Source organism: Lemur catta, chromosome 24 (assembly GCF_020740605.2).
Source record: "Lemur catta isolate mLemCat1 chromosome 24, mLemCat1.pri, whole genome shotgun sequence".
Taxonomy (NCBI): Eukaryota; Metazoa; Chordata; class Mammalia; order Primates; family Lemuridae; genus Lemur; species Lemur catta.
Genome location: NC_059151.1, coordinates 5,307,200 through 5,329,526, shown reverse-complemented (window position 1 = coordinate 5,329,526; position 22,327 = coordinate 5,307,200). Strand labels below are relative to the sequence as shown.

Genomic DNA, 22,327 nt, shown 5'->3' with positions numbered 1-22,327 from the left:
AGAAAGTTGGGGAACAATTATGTAAGTCATCTCCAAGAATTTATTTTTAACTGCTTTTTACGGAAAAATTGCAGTCCCTCACTTCTTATAAGAAATGCCCTTTAAAAAAAAAAAAACATAAGCTTCAGCACGAATTTCTATATAACTGTGCTACCTCGTATACCATCATATAACTGCTCGTCTTTTGATTTGACATCGATACTTAATCTTTCTGGTGAATGTTTTAAATCTTATTTTCTGTATTGGAAATGCTGGAACCAGTTAGTCGAGTGAATAAGGGAACTCGTGCACCTCCAGCTGTCCAGGCCTTTAAACAGGCCTCTGTGAGCAGCTTCCTCCTCCTGCTTCATTGGCAGCTGGATTTTTAGAATCTAAATAAATTAATGCTGTGAGCATTTGGGAGTCCAGCAAGTCTAGTCAGATAGATTTTAATGAAATAAGCCCATACCCAGTTTTAAAAGCAAGATCCATCATTAGAATTAAAGAGGTGTGTCTTTGGAAAAACAATTATATACTTTCTATCTCTGTGGGATTTCTTTTTCCAGCGATCTTAAATAGACTAATAAATCTAATAAATAGATGAGGAAGGTGTCTAAGAAGCACTTTCTTATCAAACTTGTAAGAAATTATTTTAATGTATCATTATATCTTAGGAAACAGATCAATCTGATTTTAAAATAACATTTGAAAACAAATTAACGTGGCCAAGAAATGTTCTTGGTTCCTTGGTTGTTTTTAATTGATGTTGAAATTAACATCAAATGCAGCCACGTCATTTTTGGAGCACTTGTGGCTGTTGATAGCACAAGGGCAAACACAGATATTACCAAACACTTGGAATCTGCTGAAGAAGTTATGTAAGAAAATGAGAAGTCTGCAAGCCAGCTAAAATGTGGAAAAGGAAATAGAGAGACGATAATGTAGAATGCCTAAAAGATTTCAAAAGTTTTAGATAGAATTTTTTTTTACATATCTGTGATTGCACATCATTGTATAACCAGTAAATTTATTTATTAAGTCAGTTATTGGTTAGCATTTTTCTTCATTTGAACCTACATGAAGTATCTGCTTTATCTTCAGTATAGCCCTACATTGGAAAATGTTAAAAAGTGTATAGAACACTGCTTAATAAATTTAAATCTAATCAAAGGAGCTATGCTTCAGAATCTCTAGAAGAGAGTAATTGATAATCCATTAATTTGTAAATTAATTTATTAATTTAAGTGTTCTGTTGTAAGGGCTGCAGGAGAGATATAGTTCTTGGAGTTACATTGCAAAAGGAAGACTACATATATAGTAGATTCAAATAATAATAGAACTGTGGGGGAAAAGTTAGGTATCATAACAGATGCAAAAGCCTATGTGAGTTAAAAGGGCAAGAGATTTCTTCCACCTGGCCTAGGCATGAAGTGTAGGTAGAATTTTGCCTGGAGGAAGTGGAATGGGAGAATATTTCAGACACAGAGAACAGCATGAGCAAATGTTTAGGATAGAAAAGTTCAGAGCAGATTTTGAAAATAGTGACCCAGGCACATCAGGAGTTGTTTCCTTAAGAGGTATTAGCAGCTGAACTGGAGAGGTGAATTGGGGTTAATTGGTGGAGAGTTCTAATCATCATAGTACAAGGACTGAGGTTTATGGAAGAGGTAGTTGGGAGCTATTGACGTCTTGAAGCAGAAAAGCGAGTGACCAGATCGCAAGCACTGTGGGAAATTCCCTGGAATAGTGAAAAGTATGCTTGAGACAGGGTAAATGGAGGCAGAAAGAACAATTTGAAGGTTGTCCCAAGAGCACAGATGACCTAGGCAGACCGATGAAAGAGTTGTGACAAGACAACCAACAGGATTTAGTTAAGGGGATGACCGGAGAGGGAGGAGTAAAGATGACTCATGGTTTGAATCTGATTCATAAAGAGAATAACATCACTATCAAGGAGAGCCAGGAGGAGGAGAAATTTGGAGATCAGATAACTGTTGAGCAGCTATTATTTGCCAGGCACTGTCCTATGTGTTTCACATGCATGATCTCATTTATTCCTCAGAGCAAACTCAGAGCTTTTAGACAACCTGCCCAAGTTTACACTGCCCGTCAGTGCTGCAGTCAGGATCCAGTCCCCGGGGCTGTAATTCCGAAGCCCAGTTTATTGAATGCCTATGGGGTAAAAAGAGGAGGAAAGACAAATGAAATAGAAGGAGAATGTTGATCAGGAAGGTTTGGAGAATTCCCACCCCAAGACCACAGAGAACTAACGACTTTCAGCAAACTGAAAGTGCATGTTTCAGAAAAGAATAGGAAAGGATCTAAGAAAAGACATTTAAGTTTAGCAGTCAGAAGAGTATCGGTGGCCTTAAAAAACAGTTTCAGAAGATGGTAAAGTCCCCATTCCACTGGCATGGTTTGGAGGAGTGATTTTGAGGAAGTGGAAGCAGCAGTGGTAGACTTTGCGGAAGTCTGTCTGCGGGAAGGAGGGAACCAGCTCTGCCATGCCAGGGAGTACAACTGCCGAGGAAAACTTTCTAAGGCTGGGAGACACTCAGGTGCCAATCAGAAGCGAGAAGAAGCAGGTAGCAAGGGATAGATCTAAGATGTAGGAGAGACCAGGCTCCTTCCAGAAAAAGGAGAGAATGATGACATCTGATTTACAGATAAGAGGCGTGAGTCCTATGAGTGAGGACACTTTCTCCTAAACTAGGAGGAAGTCAAAAAGAATGAGGCAAGACGCGTGTTAGGGTGGGGATGGCGGTGGTAAATAGAGCGAGAAGACCAAAGGCACTCGCTCACTCGTGTTTGATCTTGACTTTCTCAGTCTATTAGGAGGTGAAATAATTAGCAACTGAGAGAGGTTTGGGTCTGTGGCACTAGAGCTTTGCAGCAGTTGCTGTGGGAGTGCAGTGAACAGCTAGTTAAAGAAAATAAAAAAGGTTGCAACGCTGTGGCTCAGGCTGAGGTTAAATATCATGAATTTTTAGTATAATGAGTTGCCAAGCTATGTAACTTTTCTTTTGCAATGCGTAAAAGTCTGGCAATAGACTGTCGAGTTGGCAGGGCTTTTTTAAAGGATGAAGCAGCAGAGGATGCTAGTGGACCCGTTTTAGAAATAATAAATGCTCAGGAGAGCCAGGAATGTGCCATTTTTAACGTGCAGTTGGTTTGAGTGCAGGTTATCCTTTGCAGCCATTGCAAAACAGAGCTACACAGAGAGCTAAGTGAAAAGACAGAAGAATGGGGAGGGAGCAGCATTGGCAGTTAGGAGAGGTGCATGGTAAGGGACTCAGTGAGGAGGAAAGACAGCTGGGGAAACGCAATGGGAATATCCGTGTTTGAGAAATTAAAACTGGCAGAGGTCACGAATGGCGCTTCCACTCCCTGACTGAAGAACTGAGGATGTTAGAAATAGAAATAATAAAGGTATTTAAGTGACCAAGGACCTGGCAGTGGCTGAGGGTAGACAGAAGGGGCTGCAATTAGGTACAGATTCACAAGTGATCATCAAGTAATAGAAACTAGATCAAAAACAAAAAAAGGAGAAATTATAAAAGAGTTGAAGAGGCATATACTTACTGAGTTATAAGTTAGTGAACTCTTTAAAAACCATTGACATTCTGTTTAATATGGCATGCTAGAGGAATGTTGACAGGAAGACTTAATTTATCAGGAAATACATGTGAAATCACATATTGAATGTAAATTATAGTTCACTTTAACATATTTCAAATGTATCTAGTATAAATTGAGTATATGTATTTACATTTTTTTAATGTTGAGTCTTTTATTGTTGAACTTTTATGTCTGTTTTAGCCAGATAGTATTGATGTGTTCATAAAATTCAGAAAAGACAAAATATTACTTTTGTCATTTGAATCTTAACTATTCCTAAAAATATTTGTATCTTATGAGATATTTTAAAAATTCACAAAAAATAGAGTCAGCACCATGGTGTGTAGCAAAGAGTTCTTGAGCAAGCAAGAGATGTCCTGAATCCAATTTCTGTTCTGCCACTAACTTTCCATGTAAATTTGAGCAAATTATTAATACTCAATTTTCTAGTACCAAGCTTACTCATCAGCAAAATAGATATCATGATACATAATCATGGTTTTCTACCTCAAGCAGTTATTTGCAGTGTTACGTAAGAATTAAAGGCATTTTGAAAAATAACACTTATGTAAATATACAGAACTAAGTTACTGTCACTGGAGAATCAAATTAGAATTTGCAAATCTAGAATCAAAAAAGAATATATCAACAATTTCAACTTAAATTTTGGAATTAAATCAACTCTTATTTTAAAAGGCTGATTTTAGTTGTTGGTAGTCTATCATAATGTCTGAACATAGTTTCAGGATGACTAATCTATTTTCATACACATGACAGATGATTTAGCCAGACAATGAAAATGTTTTTATTAGTAGGTATAGCAAAGGAAATTAGACCCCTTATAATAGGACCTTGTGTTCTAAATTCAGAATTATGAGTAGTCTATAAAAATTTGGGGAAAGCTACAGGGTAGGAGGGATACCCTTTTGAACATATAATCCCCCCACTGTTTCTGAATGCCATGGAGTCTTTTCTGTCCTATCTTTTACTAAAAGTAGTGGTCTGGGTTATGCTGTAACTCTACAACTCTCATGATGTGAAAGAAATCTTATATAAATGTATTTCTGTCATCCTTACGTTATATGAAATCCATGGAATGGCAATTATGTTCCTAAAAACAATACCCTAATATTCTATGCTGAAGAAGAAATTGTAAGGAGAGGTGATAATTAGCAGGTTTTTAGAAGACTTTATGGAAAAAGTGATTTTGTGTTACCTATAAGTTAAAATAAAATAAAATAAAATTTAAACCCCCCCCAATGCTGTTGATGTTCATGGAGGAAAATGGGTAAATAAACACTGAATTTTATAAGAATACAATGCAGAAATAGTAAGTTGAAATAGCTTCCATGAGAGTAGGCTCTCTGATCCCTGAAGGACTTGGGCAGAGTCTCGGGCACGTATCCGCCCCAGAAGTGGGAGCTACGTGCCTTAGGTGATGTCACCAGGGACTAGAAACCACCACAGTGTAAACAAACATGGGCAGGAAATAAATGTGGGTAGGGCAAGGGTCTAGAAGCATGCCTTCCTTCTAGAAAAGTCTCATGCCTTTCAAGGCTAGGGTATAATTTTTTTTTTTTTTTTTTAAAGGAAGAGAGGGGGCACAACCTAGCTCTTGCCTTCTGCCACAGAAACCTTTAGTTTTGTGGGCAGTGTTTTTCCTTGACAAATGGATTTCCTTGCTGGCAGGCTCTCTAACGAGAAGTAGGGACTCTTCACTCTTCTTGCCGCAATTATTGGTCGCTTGCCCCAGACTGACAAGCTCATCTGTGGAGCTGCTCAGAGGAAAGTTTCAAGTTACCGGAACTAGGCAAGCCCACTGAGGAGCAGGAGCAGGAGCGGGAGCGGGAGGAGGAGGAGGAGGAATAAGGGGAGGAGGAGCAGCAGCAGCAGCAGCAATGCCTTTAGCGCTGCAGCAGCTGCTGCTCTGATTGGCCGGGGGGTTCAGCTGCTTCCCTGGAACAAAAGGTCAAAGTGGACTGCAGTGTACATGTAGAGAAGCAGCCAATAAAACAGCATTGCCTGAAGAAGTTTGGAGGCTGCAAGCAGCAGTACCCTGGGCAACTGCAGAGCAAGTTGCCTCTCCTGCCGAGAGGTGCAGCCTCATGCCCGGAGCCAGCTTAGCCAGTGTGAGAAGACGTCCACTGCACAGACGACCAGACTTGTCCTGGAAGACAGTTGTGAGATTCCCTTGCAAATTTGCATACAAGAATGGCTTGTGAAATCATGCCTCTCCAAAGGTAGTATTCATTCCTATGTGTTTTATTTGATTCTGTTCTGTATTTTAAGTAGCATAAAGCCATACAACTTTGCCAATACTTGGCATCTTTTAGTAACATGCTGCAAAATGTGTAGAGTCTGTTGTACATATATTTCTTCCCTAAGACCAGAAAAATTTTAATTTTATACTCCTTTGCTGATGTTTTTGCTCAATTTCTTTTCTTTTGCATTCAACTATTATTTTCAGTTGTATCCTCCTTTGAATGGAAATAAATATAAGAAAATACCTTTGAAATCCAAAGACGGAAGACTATATTGAGCAGGTTTATAATAAAACTGAATCAGCTTTTTAGCAGTGTTTCCACTAAGGCTGTTTTAAAGGTGGTGATAGGCTGAAGACCTTTTTAAAATGCATCTTAGGATCCTTCCCTTCTGGAGTTCAGATCTAGGCAAGGATTTTCTGTCAATAAATACATTATAATAAAGGGGAATGAATGTTAAGGATAATATTTCCTCTTGAATAGTTCTAGATGGATTTATTACACAAATGGCATTTTTAAATACTTCTATGTAAGAGGGGGCACAAGGCTTTGTTTTTGTTCATTAAATGATTATAATATGGATTGCCGGGGGGAGGGAGGGCATGAGGGAGTTATACCAAAGCAGAGAAAGGTAAATTTAAACAAAGGGGCTTATTAAAATGAACACTGTTGGTGAACTAGTAAGTAAATAATGTTGGCATGGAGAAAGCCTCAGAGTTGCCCAATGTCGCATTTTATGATTTTTAAAATTACTTTTGCTAATCATATTTCAACTTTAACTGCTTTGCATGCAGTGGCATTTTATTCCATGTAAATACTTCATTTAAGAAAACTCTGGAGGGTTTTATTAATGAAAGTGACAAAAAATCAAACAGTAAACATGGTTTATTTATGGATGGAAAAATCTTGGCAAAAAGTAATTTTATTTTCAAAAGCTATGCCACAAATATTTCACAGAACGTTCATGTTTTAACAATGAAAATAAGGTTAAAAAAATTGTTTATTTGCAGAATTTTTTCTGTAGATACTTTGAGCTAAACCAGTTTAGTTGTTTTTCTTTTGCTGTACTGACAAGTATATTGTAATGGGAACTTGAGGTGTCCATAGAATTGCTTTTCTAAAAATGAATAATCCAAAGGAACAGAACATGGTTTATGGAAAGATCTAAAAATTTTCTATATGAATTCAGTGAAAAGATCCAGATGCTTGAAGCTTCCAAGAGACCAAAGCTAATGTACGCTTTTTGGAGTCTTGATTTGGTTTCCAACTTATAAGTTGGAGACTTTTTTTCTTATAATGAGGTCAGTTCTTAGGAGTCTTAAGCAAGTTGTATTCTAAATAAGAATATTGGCTGCTACTAAACTCTGTAGTAGCTACTTGATGATATAATAACTGTTAAGAAGAAAATAGATCTTTATACTGCTAGAGCATTGTTTAGGCAGTTAAAGTGATAAAAGCTAAAATAAAAGCATTATTTCTAGAAATTATATTAGTCATTATTAATGAGCCTATTAGGAATAAATCTTGGGATAATTTGAATTTGCGTTCAGGAATTGAGAGTTGTTACTCTTGTTTCTTTGCATTACCACCCTTGAAAGTACTATTATGTACCTTCACTACCACAGTGTTTCCCTAGCTCTTAGTTTTGATTTCTCTGCAATCTTCACTTCCAGCCTATGCCCACCTTTGATTATAAACCTCCTGAAGGTAAGGAGTAGGTTTGTGCGGTTCTCTTCCTTACAGATGCCTTGTGAATTTAAACATTTATGCAGGAAGCCTTCCTGCTCTTACATATAATTGTTTCTTCAAATCCCAGTTCAGTATCTTTGGTTATTGGTTTCTGTGACTTTCACGGTAATGACGACTGTCGGCAGTTGCCTCCACTGTTCTCCTGCCTGAAGCTGGAAGATTGGAGAGTCTTGGCAGTATTGATGGGATGAGTGCTTCATTCCATTCTGTGGGAGAGCACCAAGGGGCTGGAAAGTGGATGAGTAGAAGAATAGCTTTACATACCAGCTACAGAAATCCATGCTCACTATTTGTGTTGAGCAGAGAAGTCAAGGCTGCTCATACTTGGAGTGCACGAGAATTACCTGGGGAGCTTATTTTTAAAATCAATTCCTTCCTGCTGCCCTCCTTCCCTAGATCTCCTGAATCTGAATCTGGAGGCGGCAGGGAGAGTATCTGCATTTTAAAAAGTTCCCTAAAAGAAAGTCTGATACAGATGGTCCACACTTAGAGAAACACTGATCTAAATTCTAGTTAATGATTATAGCTTGTATAAAGCTGGTGACAGCTGGCATATATAGGAATCTAACACTGTACTAGTCAACATCCTCCAATAGAATGTTTAATATCATGACCTTATGTGAGGTGTTTTTTTAATCCGTAATTGATGCTTTCATTTTTTGGATTCCCAGTTTTACCTATTAAAACAAAACATACTTACAATATTTTCTCTTTGACTGAACACTGTACTGCCAGTGATCTTAAGGTAATTAAAACATAACTCTGCTTCAAAGAGGTCAGTGAGGATGCAGACACGTTACCAGACAATTACAGTTGCATGTGGTGAATTCGGTGATACACAGTATGATTAGCATAATAATGGAGATGTGCGTAGATGGATAATATTACCCTACGTTTTATTTAACCTCACGTAAGCGTATGATCTTATTAGAGGGCATGTTTGTACCCTAATGTCTCCTTAACTTATAATTTTCATAAATGACTTTTTAGCCTTTCTTAGCATATTGCGAAAGTGTGTAGAAGGCATTTTGTTACTGCTAATCCATAACTGAGATGAGAATACCAGATGAGGTTGAAAACTAAAAATGAAGTAAAATACTTTGGTCTTCTTTAACGTATTTTGCTGTCTGTTTATTACTGAATGTAATTTGCAGAGTTTCCAGGATGGAGTTGACTGTTTAGAAACTCATGATCTTTAGAAAAAACATGGCAGAGGCTGAACGTTTAAAATGTGTTCTCTGTAAAGTACTCAGTTCTTAATGGTTCATTTCAAATGGCATGAAGGATAGGATCTTATTAACTGCCTGTTGAGATGGTTAAATTGTCCCAGTTATTTTTAAAAATACTAAAATATTTACATAGTACTTCTAATAGTGAATGATAAAACTCAACACACTGTATAGCCTGAAATGGATATTCTTGCCATCTGAATACGTTCCCAAAAAGAAATAAAATAATATCAGAAATAAGGGGAGAAACTATTTTAAATTAAGAACTGAAATAAGAGTTTCCTTTTCTCAGGTGACTAAATTGACCTTCTGTTACTAATAAGATAATATGTTTTATTGGATTTCAGGCTTAGTTTATACCTCAGGCTCTTTGCATTATTCATATTTCATTGGGTTTTTTTTTTCCCCTTCAATATGTGGGTCTATAGGTAAAGATCTCTATTTTATGTGTAGAAAGACTTAAGCAGGCTAAGATACAAAGTCTTAACTGAGTCGTACATCTTTGACAAAACTCTCAACTTTCACAGAGGTATTTTAATTTGCTAAGTTAACTTTCTAATAGCCACTAACTTAATTTGTATCCACAAAGGATAATGTTGGAGGATGAAGTTACGATCATGAATGATTAATGTAGATTCCTTTGATTTTAGTGCATTGGCATCTGCTTTTATGTGTTAGCATCCTATTCTTTCCTGGGTTTATTTACCACAGTCAGCAGCTATGATTAATAAAGTCTATGTAATTCTCTTTTCATCTAGCAAATTATTTCCAATATATGTTACCAGATATTTGTTTTATGATGGTGAAGCTCATCGTAATTCCAAATTGCAGTGGCTTTTTGAAAAAGACTTAAAACATGTATTAGTGATCCAACTTTACTGATCCAACCAAAGTGATCATACTTTAGTGATTCATCTCAAAATTTCACTGAAACATTTTGTCAGCGGAATTCATCTGGTCTCTCTAAGTACTGGTCTTTAGAATATCCTTTTGTGAACATGTAAACACTGATAACAAGGGGACGATATGGTGGTTCACCAGGGAGCAACCCAGACGATGATGGTCCAGCTTGTGAGTCTTCAGTGTGGTCTTAGAGAGCCCTCTGCTGCTCGTGGAGATGACGCCTTTCCGTGAATTCATCTGTAAGTCCACATTCCTTACTTGTTGGCACTCTGATGGCACTCCTGGCACTGCCCCTCTCTTCCCCAAACACAGTCTAAGAAAGAGTTAAAGCTGTCTGACTTCAAACCTGGGTTAACGCATCTGAGGTTGTGTGTCTGAATTTATTCATCGCCAAGACGGCCTATATTTGGTAGTAACAAGAAATCACTGAGAACAAGTAAGATCAGGACACTGACAGCTCACTAGCCAGATGAATTTGGACACGCCATTTTCATCAAATGAGATGATACCACCCAAGGTATTTATTTTATGGGGGAAATTTTGGAGTTAAAGAACATGATACTTTTTTTTTTTCATAAATGATGAAACAACTCAGATGTAAAGAGTATATTTTTTCTTTTGGTTTGTTACTCTTACACGTGCAACACCTTTTCAATTCCATGAATGCAAGAGTGCTTAACACAGTGTAGGTGGTGTTGTATCATTGGATTCTGTTTCATTGCATTCTAGAGGGAAATGACCTCTAGAATGCTTTGTGGGAAGTGCTATTGAAAAATAGGATCGAACTGAATGTCTTGAAACTCTCAAAACTTTTCACCCTGTCTTTTTCCTGTGAAACTTACATTTGTATGTGATGATCAGAATGAATTACCAAAGAAATAGTTTGTACTGTATAAAACCATTTTAATTTACTATTTATTCTTCTTGTAAGAAGGACTAGAAATAACTTTTCTAATGGCTTTATTGAGATATAATTCACACCATAAAATTCACCAATTTAAAGTGTACAATTCAGTAGTTTTTAGTATATACATAGAGTTGTGCAACCATCAATCTTAAAAGATTGTCATCACCCAAGAAAAGAAATCCTGTACTCTTTAGCTTTCAACTCTCAATTGCCCACTCCAACACTAGGCAGCCACTAATATGCTTTCTGTTTCTATAGATTTGCACATTCTAGACTTTTCATGTAAGTGGAATAATATATGTAATCTTTTGTGACTAGTTTCTTTCCCTTAGTATAATGTTATTAAGGTTCATCCATGTTGTTGCATGTATCAGCATTTCATTACTTTTTATAGGTAAATAATATTCTGATTTATGAATACAGGCCGTCCCCAGGTTACAGATGACTCAGCTTACAGTGTTCTGTACTTCCGAACATGCTCCCAAGGCTCCCCACGAGGATGACTTATGATTAAATAATTAAATTAATAATTGGGGAACTAGTTTCTTCCATGCATGTCAACAAACCCACATGGCGTTAGTGGTTTGTTGGCACAGCATCTTTATGCCAGCAATTAGAGCAGTTTCATTGTTTATATGGTCGTCACTTGCGCACAGCTCTTTTATTCGATTTTGTGAGTCTGTGTTTACCCTTATGATCATGGCTCCCAAGTGAAAGTCCACTGCAAGCCCAGGTGAGCCTGCAGTGAAGAGAAAGGTGATTACAATGGAAACGAAAGTAGAAATAATTAAGCATCCGTTGAAAGGCCAGATGCCATCATTCACTGGGAAAGTATTAGGCTATAGTTGCTCAACTGTTGGAACAATTGTAAAGGATAAAGTGAGAATAATGAAACATGTGAAAGGTAGTGCTCCAATGAAAGCATCAATTATTCCTGAGCAGTGTAATGGATTAATTATTGAAATGGAAAGGTTATTATCAATTTGGTTAGAAAATCAAAATAAGCGTAACATTCCTTTTAGCCTAGCATTTTTGCAACATTAAGTGTTAACATTTAATATTCTCTTTTGAAATTTCTATCTCCTATCTAAACTTTTTGTATGCGTTTATTTACATGGTATGTTTGAATTAAAAGAAAAGCACAATAGTTTCTGTAACTTATTGTAGTACAGAGGTATTATTATTACAGTATTATGCTATATTATTATTACCACGTATGAGGCATTATAGTATCATCATTATTATTACCATATAATATACTGTTCATCTGGGATCCAAGTTACAAACAAATCTGACCTAAAAACATTCTCAGGAACGTATCTGTAACCGGGTCTGCCTGTGTAGCAAATTTTGTTTGTCCATTTATCAACTGATGGACATTTGGGTTATTTCCATGTTTTGTCTATTTTGAATAAATGCTGCCATCAACGTATGCAGAAATAACTTTTGAGAATTATGAAAATGTAGACTCCATTTTAGAGCCAAATGGATCCTTAGAGATAATCTGAGTCATTGCTTCTGTTTTCCAGATGATTAAACTCAAACCCAATGAAACAAAATGACTTGCCCAGTCATATATATGTGTGTGTGTGTGTGTGTGTGTATATATATATATATATATATATATATATATATATATAAAAACAAATGGAAAAGACTCTATACAGATGTCTGCATAATAGCCATTTGTATATGAAGTTGATCATGACACCTATTTGAGATTCACAGTGGAGTTTACCCCCATTAGAAACTTAGTGAAGGAAAGAGTCTGTTGTTATCCAAAAGAGAAAAACCAGATAACTGGCAGGGGATATTGAACTCCTGACCTTGTTCCCATTAGTGCCGAGCTCTGATATATAGACAGTGCATTAGAAACTAAAAGGGACTCTGGACAGGACAGCCTAAGATGTTAGGCAAATACTAAGTGCCCAATAAATATTTGTTGAATTGGAGATTATAGAGCAATTTAATAGAACCGTATCAGAACACTATTCTCCACATAATTTCTACAGCTTTCCATTATAATTATTAGGAATTTTTTTAAGAGATAGGGTCTTGCTCTGCCACCCAGGCTGGACTGCAATGGCACCATCATAGCTCAAAGCAGACTCAGACTCCTGGGCTCAAGGGAAGCGATCCCCCTGCCTCAACTTCCTGAGTAGCTAGAACTGCAGACATGTGCCACCATACTTGGCTGTTTTTCTTTTTTCTTTTTGTAGGGCAGGGTCTTGCTATGTTGCCCAGGCTGGTTTCAAACTCCTGGCCTTAAGCAATCCTTCCACCTCAGCCTCAGGAATATTCTTATACTAAAAAAAATTGCAAGTAATTTACTCACCCTTTATTATAAAAACATGTGCTATAGTGCAGAGGCAAAACAATTTGGAAGACTACTTCTGTTTACGTTGTACAGTATTTGATATTTAGCCTGAGAAAGAAGAAATATTAATAGTTTTTATTTCCCCAAGTACTATACCCATTAAGCCAGTTTAAGAAAAATGAAGTTTTTATTTTATATGTAATTAGATGTGAAGTTTTCCTCTTCTGTTGCTTATTTCTGTCTTCTATAGTGATGGAGGATAAAGTCTGTATTATAACCAGCTGGAATTAATTCTACTCTTTTTGTGTTTTAGTAAGATGAAGATTTATTCAAAAAAGTCTAATTCACCTTTGACTTTTTTAAAAAGGGGACTTGGATTCTCTTATTTCTAGTGCATAATAGCAACTACATGGTATTTGGAGCATTGTTTTGTCATAGATACTGAGAAATAGTTTGTAGATAATGTCAACATACCTCTCTCCATGGAAAATGTTAAGATCAACGTTATATTCACTCTTCATTAATTTTTTTAATAGATGTAGCCCCAAACTGGATTTCTAGTGAACACTTCCAAGTATCCAGATTTTAATAAGCATTTTTAGGTACCACAGTATCTCATCTGATGGGGATACACGGAAGGAAATCATGACAATTTCATTTTTGCACATAAAAATGGCAGATGAACTTTGTTTTGACCAAGTATACATGAATACACATTAAAAATTCTGAATGAACCTCTTTTGATCTATGCCCTTTTCTTATAAAGAGATTTACCTATATGTATATTTCCAAATTTAAAATGTCTTCCAAATATAACACTACCATTTTGAGATGAGCTCTGAAATCAATTTGATTTCTGGTATCAAATATAGATTTATAGTATTGTTGCCAAACAGTCCAATACTGGACTCCAGAAACAAAAGTAAACTATACTACATCATAACTTCTGCACACATTATCCCAAAACCAGACATGGACATTGATTTTAGTTCTTGCATGAGAAAGACGTGTTAATGGGAAACAGTGGGACCCAGGGGTGGTAAAAACAAGATAAGTGAAAGCCCCAGAAATGGATTTTTAAAATTAAGGTACCTAATAAAGGAGGGAAGAGAGTTAATGAATACATTTTATAAAACCTATAAGGACAGGGGTCAGGAAAACATGGTATCTTCTCATCAAATATAGGAATAAAACTGGAAAACTAGAACTGACTAGAAATAAAAATGAAGAATTAGATTTACTCAGATCGTATTAAATGAATGGAACCAAAAGGCAAGAAAAAATTAAGAAGCGTTTAGAAAAAGCATAAGATAATATTTCAGTATTTTGCAGTCACCAATTTCGATGATGGAAAAAATATATATAACTTCACTGTCTAGGTTAAAATAACCCTTGAGCCAGACAGGGTGGCTCATGCCTGTAATCCTAGCACTCTAGGAGGCTGAAGTGGGAGGATTGCTTGAGGCCAGGAGTTCTAGACCATCCTGAGCAAGAGCAAGACCCTGTCTCTACGAAAAATAGAAAAATTAGCCAGGTGTAGTGAGTGGTGTGTGCCTGTAGCCCCAGCTACTCGGGAGGCTGAGGCAGGAGAATGGCTTGGCTTGAGCCCAGAAGTTTGAGATTGCTGTGAGCTACAGTGATGCCACTGCACTCTGGCCCAGGTGACAGCAAGACTCTATCTCAAATAAAATAGAATAACCCTTGCAATTAAAATTAGAAACCAAATGTCAGCCAGCGTAGACCATCGACACACTGTGTTACAGTTTCATAAGTGACTCTCCTTCATTTTCAACTTCTTGACTTAAAAACTCAAGAGCCCCCCTCTTTATCCAGTGTCATCTGGTGCTGCAGTCTGGTGAGTCACCCCCGCGTCCCTGTGCTGAACTTCCTCCACTGCCACACACCAGGCATCGATTCCCCGTGCCTTTGAGCACATCCTCTTCTCTTTTTTGGAGAAGTTCTCCTCCTGTCCATTATCTTTCTCCCAATAATGCCTACGTGACCCTCAAAATTCACCCCCAGCATGGCTTGTCTAACTGAACCTCACCTAGCCAGCCAGACTGCATACTGCCTCAGAGTGTGAGGGCCGGAGCTCTGGCTTCAAACAGGCTTGGATTGGAATCTCAGCCCTGCCTGCCTCTACGGCCTTCAGCCAGTTAATTAACTTCTCTAAAACCTGTTTTTCTTATCTGAAAAATCTGGTTAGTAATAACCTTCCTCCAAGGATGTCTTTGAGGATTGAATGAGATAATGTACATAAACTTTTACCACAAAGCCCGTCTTATGATGGTGAGCTTTCAATCAATGGTAGTGGTGGTGTATCCCTTTTTTGTGATAATTATCAATTTCAAGTTTCCATTTCTCTGCTAGCGTATGACTTCTGTGAGGGTTGGGACCATATTTTATTGGCCTGTGTATCTCCGGTACTTATGGATTCTAATAAGTAATATACACTCAAAAAAATACTTGCTGAATGAACACTCACCCGTGGTTGTGGAAGCTCCCAAAGCCCAAGCATAAGTTGACACCAGACCATCATCCACTCTCTAGTTGCTTCTTATCATCCTAAAAACCAGTGTAAAGTCATGACAATGTCAGAAACAAATCCTTGGCCCATTTTCCTGTGCCGTCCTCCTTTGGCAGAGGAGAAGTTTGTCACGGGGAGGATGACAGGATAATTTGTGTTGCCTTCTGCACATTTTTGTCTCCCTTAGGAATCCCACATTCAGAGTTAACAGTTGGGAAATTTTATCTCTGTTAGATCAAAACTGTATTAACAACCCATTAAGAAATGTGTAATAAAGGTAATTATTGAAAGAAGTTAGCAAACATAATTTTCTCTTTCCTTCTTCCCTTCTGCAAGTATCCCTATATTCTGATTTTTGTTTCAGTACTACATGTTTGAAAATATTGCAACTTATTTGTTAATGTTCTAAAAATAGTTTCTCATCAACTAATTTCAACTTTCCAGAAGGAAGTATTACTGTATTTTATGTTCTAAATGACTGCCTCCCTGGGGCAATCTTTATGCGTCTATCATAATGATAAACATTGCTTTTCTGAAGAAGATCTCAAAGACTAATGAGAGCTTTCAGATGCCTTGAAAATAGTTTTGGGACTAAACCAAAAATTTCTTTAAGCGCCAAACAACCTTCAGGTTTGCAGTAAGGTGAAATAATTTTCTTTTCTGCTCTGGAGCCAGAACAAACAGATACGGTGTGTGGCAAGGCCATATTCCAACGTTACCTTGCCTGGACATATCCTTTTCTGGGTTCTCTGTACACCACAGATGGCATAGTGTTTACATTACAGGCATAATGGCAGAACTCCCACCCATAACCATGCAATTGGAGAAAAGAAATTGTTTTCTTTAAGTAAGGATGGAAGAAAATCCATGGCACAATTGCCATTCTATTAAGTTTTGAATAGAAAGGAACAAGATAATTTAAAATAATTAACATACGGAAATCTGAGAATGCTTCTAGCTGATAAAGTCATTTGTACAAATTATAAACAATGTATGTTTTTAAAATATTTGACCAAAGCATTGTGTGAGCATTCAGCAAAATCTTGATGATACTGATTTTATTCAGTAGCCATTTACTGAGCACATGCAGTGTGTTCCAGGAACCTAGCTAGGTACTGGTGTTACAAAGACAAAGACAAGTCTGGATGTGAGGCAGCGTCTGAACTTGGGCATTTCACTGTCGTTTGCGAAGCACTTGGTTACAGCTATAAACAGAGTGTCTCAGAGCCTGGAAAAAGCAGCAACTCCCTCTCCAGGGTGCTGGAGATGACTTCCCGGATTAGATGACACTTGAGCTGAGAGATGAAGTGTTTACCAGGCAGAGAGGTGAAGGAAGCATTTAAGATAGAGGGAACAACATGTACAAATTGAGAAAGTTAAAGTACAGTGAGAGGTCTGAAGAGGTATGTTGGGTTGAGATTGACAAGGACTTCATGTGCCAGGTTTAGACACTTGGATTTTACCCCAACTGCAGTGGGGAAGCAGGAGAGGCTGAGAATGAACCGGTATGAACAGCAAGGAAACAGAGCATTGCCCCTGTGGGAGACTAATGCAGTGGAAATGGAAAGGAAGGATAAGATTCAAGAGATGTGCCTCTCTCTCTTTTTTTTTTTTAAATAGAATCCGTACAATTTGATGATCAACCAAATATGAGGGTGAAGCATTGTGTTCGTCTCTCTTGTGCTGCTATAACAGAACGCCACAGACCAGGGAATTTATAAGGAGCAGAGATTGATTTCTTAACAGTGCCGGAGGCTAGGAAGTCCGAGGTGGAGGGCCCCACATCTGGCAGAGGCCTTCCTGCTTCATCAACTTGCTTGCTTCCCACAGAAGGTGGAAGTGCAAGAGAGGGAATGGAAAGGGGACCTCACGCATCCCTTTACCAGGAACCCACTCCGACAATGATAACAGCATGAATCGGCTCTTATAAGTCCCACCTGTCAACACTGTTGCATGGGGGATTAGGTTTATAGCACAGGAACTTTGCGGGGGACACATTCAAACTGTAGCAGGGATAAACTCCTTTCAGGAAAGCAGTAGGCATGTTAATGCGATGTAAATATCATAACAAGAATGAGGATTCCGTCCTGTGACTTCTAAACATGTCTCAGCCCGGGATCCCCTGAGACGTGCAGTGTCCGTCAATCGATAGACAGCCATGGTTCACTTTTCACCTTCTAGCTGTAGGGAGAGATGCAAAAGAAATGGAAGTAAAAGCAACTCGTCTTCCCACTCTTGCTTAGGAAGGCTATTCCTCTTCCCCCACATGGACACACCCTCACCCCATCCCGTTTCTTAGACATTGCAAGCTGTTAATCAGAAGGACATTCAGAGCCGGAACTGGCTGGGTGGGCAGGATTGAAATAGAGTGACATGATTCTTAGTTTCCTGTAAGTGTAATAATTCTTGGATTCTAGAAGACAGAATAGAAGATAAAGAATGCTACAGTCATAAAGTAAGGAGGAACCCACAGAGGCCATGTCCTATGCAAAAGGGTCTCCTTCATTGTCTCCCTGAGTCTCATTCTTGATACCATCCTATGGTACAAACAGAGAAAGAGTATTTAAAAGAAACCTGGAAATACTCTGTCGGGCCCCATGGCCTTCCAGAACTACATCGTCATGCCCACTGCTGGGCATATCTGGACTCGTTTTCTCTCTGCTTTTCTTTGCCATCCAGACTGTACTTCTTTGGCTCAGAGCAGATTCTGGCAGCACGGCAGGGACAGAAAGAGTCTTTTTCTCTCTGTCCTGCAAAAACATAGACCTTCATTCAACAGCATTCATGTAGTGCATTATATAGCAAGCAAAGGAGATGTGTATTTACCATAGTGTTTTAGAACAGTGTTTTTTAAATTGTGGATCATGACGTGTTAGTGGTCATAAAACCAACTTAGCAGGTCGTGGCCAGTATTATAATAATAACAAGTAGAAAATACCCAAGCAAACTAAAGAAGAATTTTGGAAACTTGTGTCCATTTTACATGTACACATGTGTACTATCATGATGTAAAGTGTGTTCCTAACTGAATGGTCATCAAAACTGTCTAAAACATCGTATCTGGGCTGTTTACAAAGGCTAGTGCATTCGAATGAGGGGTTAGATGAACTTTGACTACAGGCCTGGAAACCAAATCCCCATGTCATTATGGAAAATTGATTCTATCCTAGTCTTAGCATTCCTACAAATGAACTTCCAGAGCACAACCTTTTGGTAAGATAGAGACATCTTTGTTAGGCAGGCTCTTATTTCTGAATTTGAAAAAAAAAAAAAAAAACTTTTTAATAGACATATTAGTTTTCTAGGGCTGTCAACAACATACCACAAACTGGGGGGCTTAGAACAACAGAAATTTATTGTCTCACGGTTCTGGAGGCAAATCTGAAGTCAAGATGTTGGCAGGGCCCTTCTCTGAAGGCTCTGGGGAGTGATGTGTTCAGGCCTCTCCCCTAACTTCGGACGGTTCTTGGCGTGGGGCAGGGCAGCATAACTCCCATCTTCACGTAGCATTCTCCCTGTGTGCATATCTGCCTCTGTGTCCAAATTTCCCCTTTTTATAAAGACATCAGTCATATTGAATTGGGGCCCATCTTAATGACCTCATTTTAACTTGATCTCCTCTGTAAAGACCTCTCCAAATAAGGTCACATTCTGAGGTTTGGGGCATTATGGCTTTGATGTATATTTTTGTAGTGACGCATTCAACTCACAACAATATATTTCAAATTTCCACTACATCATCAAAAAATGGTAGACATATTTTTCTCTATTATTGGGGGGGGAGATTCTAAATCTTTGGAAGTATGTTTGTTTTATCTATTGATTTTGCTCTCAAAATAATAACCTCTTAGTGTTGGCTAAAAATTTATGTTCTGTGACTATTAACAACTTCAGATCTTTGCATTTATCTTTCGGTCAGGTAAAATCTATTTAATTGCTCTTGAACTACAATAATTTGTTTGTATTTCTGCTGGCTAGGTATGGCATTCATGGTCACAAAGTGCAAATAATAAAACCATCAACACAGTTGCTTGGGCTTACAAGGAAGAATTGTAAAATATCCTCCCAAAATTACAGCTGCAAACACTTAGCTATGAACGGATCTGAAAACTCTTAACATTTGTTTTCCAAAAAGAACAGGGAAATTTTATTGCATGTTCTTGAATGGGGCCAAATCAAAAACCTAAGCAGCAGAATACTACTTCACTTTCTAGTTGGCATGAGGCGTGGTTAATGCCTGAGGCTGTGAATAAATTGAAAATGCCCAAATGTGGCACTTTATGTTTTGGGCGGAAGGAAGGAAGGAAAGGAAAATATGCTAACTTCACTTATCACTCCCAGGAAAAGTTCATCTAAGAAAATTCCTCCCCTTAGCAAATTCTGTAGCACGTGAGGAAAAAGTCTGAGTTCCTGAAAAAATGTTTACTTTATACTTTCCTTTCACTTGTCCCTCACTTCTTCTCTCTCTCTCTCTCTCTCTCTCTCTTTTGTTTCTTTTTTAAAGCCCCCATAGATGTTGTTTTTTTAGTTTCTTCAATGAATAGAACCTAGTTCTTAGGATTTACTTATTTTTTTCTGTACTTTTCAGTACTTTAAGGAACACTTGCAAACTATTTTTTTCTATCTGACATCACTTGAAAATGTATTTAAAGTGTGTAACTAAGTATGCAAATTATGTTAATTTGGGGGTAGCTAGCCACATTAACCAATTAGAAAGTTGAACTAATTGGAACATTTATCAGAACAGTTGAAAGGAGAAATGAATGGATTGGTGGTTTGATCCAGTAATTGAAGGTCCGTTCTGAATACCTCACTCTGGGAATTCTCCCAACAGTATTTGTGTTTTCTTAGATATATAAAATGCCATGCTTTTCCTGATTTCATTTAGCTTGCTGTATAATTAAAATGATAGGCATGGCATTCTGTGGCTTCAGTTTAGAAATCAGAGCAGCTCATGAAGGGATTGAACATCTGTGTGTCATTTATTTATATGCATTTGCCAATGTTGAGCCATATTAAAAAAAGTTGGGAAGCTGGCAAAATTCTAAGTTATTGTCATTCTCAGTGGCAGCTTCTTAGATTTGTACTATTATTTTGGTCTATTTGATAAATGTTCTTCCCACAGGCAGTTGTTTTGAGAATAGTACCATGTATCTGAGAACACTAAGCACCTAATTGCATTCCATAAGTGAGATGGTTGGTCAGATCTCTTGGTGTATGTTTGAATTTAAAAAAAAAAAAATAGCAAACTAATTGGCTGCTTAAACTTGGCCGTTATTCAGAGTCATCAAATAGGAAATAATTAAAATCTGGGGTTGGTAGTGGTAACCAAGGAGGAAATCGAATGAATTCCACGTTGTTACAGTTGGTCATCAGTTTCATTACATATATACTCCCTTACTCATTCACAGTACATGTGCTTATTTTTAAAACTAAAAGTGAATCAAAATTAATTCTCCATTTCGAATTTAGGAAAAAATTATGACAAAATATGCTCAATTTAGAATTTAGGCAAAATCATTTTGTATCATTGGACATGACTGAGATTGTCACAAAACCAGGAATAGGTGTAAATAAGCTCTATAATAAGTAGATGTGTTAGAACCTATACTAATAGTACCATATTGTTTTGCACAGCTGTGTAAAAATGGTAATCTTCTGAAATGTGTTACATTCTGATTTGTAAATTTTGTGGAAAAGTTTATTTTCTCAGTTTTATTTGGAAGAATTGTCCTTGGCCATGTTTTCTTAAAATTGCCTTCAAAATCAATGCATTAAATTGATTTTAAAAATTAATTGGTTTAATCCATTTGAAATCAATGGTTTAGTTGTTTCAGAATTTATACCTTTGTCAAGATTGTATTCCTACACCCCAGGCAAGGGTACTTTATGGAAGGCCTCATTTTCTTTTCAAATTATGTTGCTCTTCCTGGGTACTGTGCATGGATTGGTGCCCTGTTGACTAAATGTAATAGTGAGTGTGTTTCATTTTACTTAAATTTCAGTGCTTACATTTTTTTTTTTTAGAATACTTAAACTGATCAAAATTCAGGGACATAGTCAAATTAAGAATTGTTCTTTTTATTGACAAATTTATTTTGTGCAAATGTAGCCTGAAAAATATTTGCTTATGATTAAAACCTTGTGTTTCTAACAAGAGACATTCTTGACATGATGCCAGTATATTTTAATAAATTAATCACCTTAAAAGGGCTGTCAGGCATAATGCATTATGAATGGACTTTGACTAAAGTGATGGAGAGTTGCTATAATCAGAAGCATGACAAGCAGCTTATAAAGTCCACGAGATCTTGTGGCTGCTGGAATGCAAACTGGCCATCGAACAGATTTTCTTCACTAACCTTGTCATCTCACCATACTTTTTTTTTTTTTTTTTTTTAAGAGACAGGGTCTCTGTCACCCAGGCTGGAGTACAGTGGCAATCATAGCTTGCTGTAACCTTGAACTCCTGGTCTCAGCTGTCCTCCCACTTCACCCTCCCAAGTAGCTGAGACTACAGGCAAATGCTACCACTCCTGGCTACTTTTTTTTTTTTTTTTTTTTTTTTTTGTAGAGAAAGGGTCTGACTATGATGCTGAGGTAGGTCTTGAACTGCTGGCCCCAAGGGATCCTCCCAAAGTGTGGGGATTACAGGCGTGAGTCACTGCCCCTGGCCCTCACCATGCTTTGATAGGTTAAAATTGAAGGGAAGATAATAACAAAAATGGACTAACATGTAATATAGTAATTTATACATCACTAGCTGTGTCATGTAGATGAATTATGTACCCACTCTGAGCCTGGTTTTCTCATCTGAATAAAAGAGGGAGCAAGGGA

The 22,327-nt window shown here is 37.5% G+C and overlaps 1 protein-coding gene across 9 annotated transcripts in view; it reads left to right on the top strand.

The window, feature by feature from the left end:
• FAM13A (family with sequence similarity 13 member A) overlaps positions 1 to 22,327 on the top strand; it is a 180,172-nt gene that overhangs the window by 94,433 nt on the left and 63,412 nt on the right. For 2 of the 9 annotated variants that reach the window (XM_045536827.1, XM_045536825.1), the window contains exon 1: positions 5,458 to 5,837. The exons of 5 other annotated variants lie outside the window; for them this stretch is intronic. In XM_045536827.1, the coding sequence (XP_045392783.1) occupies positions 5,809 to 5,837 (29 nt within the window). In that variant the 5' untranslated portion in view covers positions 5,458 to 5,808. Of the gene's footprint in view, positions 1 to 5,457; positions 5,838 to 22,327 lie in introns of those variants that run through there. 2 more of the 9 variants (XM_045536828.1, XM_045536826.1) reach the window with 1 other exon arrangement.